The sequence below is a fragment of the Microtus ochrogaster genome, chromosome 10, assembly GCF_000317375.1.
Source record: "Microtus ochrogaster isolate Prairie Vole_2 chromosome 10, MicOch1.0, whole genome shotgun sequence".
NCBI lineage: Eukaryota > Metazoa > Chordata > Mammalia > Rodentia > Cricetidae > Microtus > Microtus ochrogaster.
Window position 1 is genome coordinate 63,662,470 of NC_022016.1, and position 1,309 is coordinate 63,663,778.

The 1,309-nt window shown below is 46.8% G+C and overlaps 1 protein-coding gene across 2 annotated transcripts in view; it reads left to right on the forward strand.

Moving 5' to 3' along the window:
* Nucleotides 1–1,309, forward strand: part of Ccdc30 (coiled-coil domain containing 30) — an 81,984-nt gene that overhangs the window by 62,280 nt on the left and 18,395 nt on the right. For both annotated transcript variants that reach the window (XM_026782191.1, XM_026782193.1), the window contains one exon: nucleotides 470–614. In XM_026782191.1, coding sequence (XP_026637992.1) covers nucleotides 470–614 — 145 coding nt within the window. The remainder of the gene's footprint in view (nucleotides 1–469; nucleotides 615–1,309) is intronic.

A 1,309-nucleotide genomic window follows, 5' to 3' on the forward strand; every position in this document is an offset into this window, starting at 1 on the left:
GTGTGGAGGCAGCTGTAGCAGGTGTCGTGTGTGCACCAGCACCAGCACCTGCAGTGTGTGGAGGCAGCTGTAGCAGGTGTCGTGTGTGCACCAGCTCCTGCAGTGTGTGGAGTCAGAAGGTCGCAGGGTCAACCTGTAGAGCACTAGGGGGAAAGGAACATGGATTCAGGAGTAGAGCCCCACACCAGCCTTGTCCTAGATGTTCTTGGTGCCACGTCTCTCTTATCTCTGCTATAGAGAAAATTATTTCTTCCTTATGGCCTTGTTTTGATGGCAATGGGAGAATTAAGAAAAAGCTTCTGTTAGGTGGAAAGTTTCCTGCACAGGTCCTTTTACCTTACAGATATATGATGGTACCTCACTACTGAATCCACAAGCTCCCTCTTGCTGGCACAAAAGTCGTAGGTCTAGGACTCATTTGCAGAGTGTGGCAGTACAGAGTGATGTGATGTGCACTGATTGCCCTCAGGGTACTCCTGGACCAGGACATAAATGAGCTCCAGAAGCAAGTGAGAACCTTGCAAGAGAAGGAGGACCAGCTGGAAGCAACCAATTCCCAGCAGCAAGAGGCTCTCCGCAAACAGCTGGAGAATGAGAGCAGAAAGTGTAAAGAGGTAAGAAAGTGGCGGCCATGCTTCCCCGTCTTCCTGTTCCCATAGACTGGAATGCGCGTCCATCACTGCTATTTAGCCACTTACCATTGAGCACACTTTACCTACTGAATTTAGCTAGGGAAAAGAATCTACCCTAACTATATTATATCCAAGTGAAGGAGGGGGAATATGACCTCCCCGTAGCCTTCTGGGCTGTTTGGCTAGGCTATGAATTAAACTGGCAGGAGCTAGAGAGATGGTTCAATGATTAAGAGCGCTGGCTGCTCTTTTGGAGGACATGGCTTTGATTCTAAGTTCCTACATGGAAGCTCACACTGCCTATAACTCTAGTTCAGATGGATCCTACATCCTCTTCAGAACTCCTCAGGCACCAGACATACATGTGATGAACAGATATACATGCAGGCAAAAGATCCCTATACATAAATAAAAATGAATAAGATATGTTTTTAAAGATCGATCAACATAGGGCAAACAAGGAGGAGCAAGACCACTTTAATTACATGTATATGCATGAGTGTCCCACAAAACACGATACTTGAAACAGGTCAGTCGTCCAAAGCTTGTACAACATCCCGAGCTATCTAGAAAGGACCTTGGAACCTCTGGAGCACAATGGAGACCAGCTATGGAAGGGCACAGGGAGAAGTTATAGGGTGAAGAAGGAGTTGTCTCGGATACAGATAAATATCCAA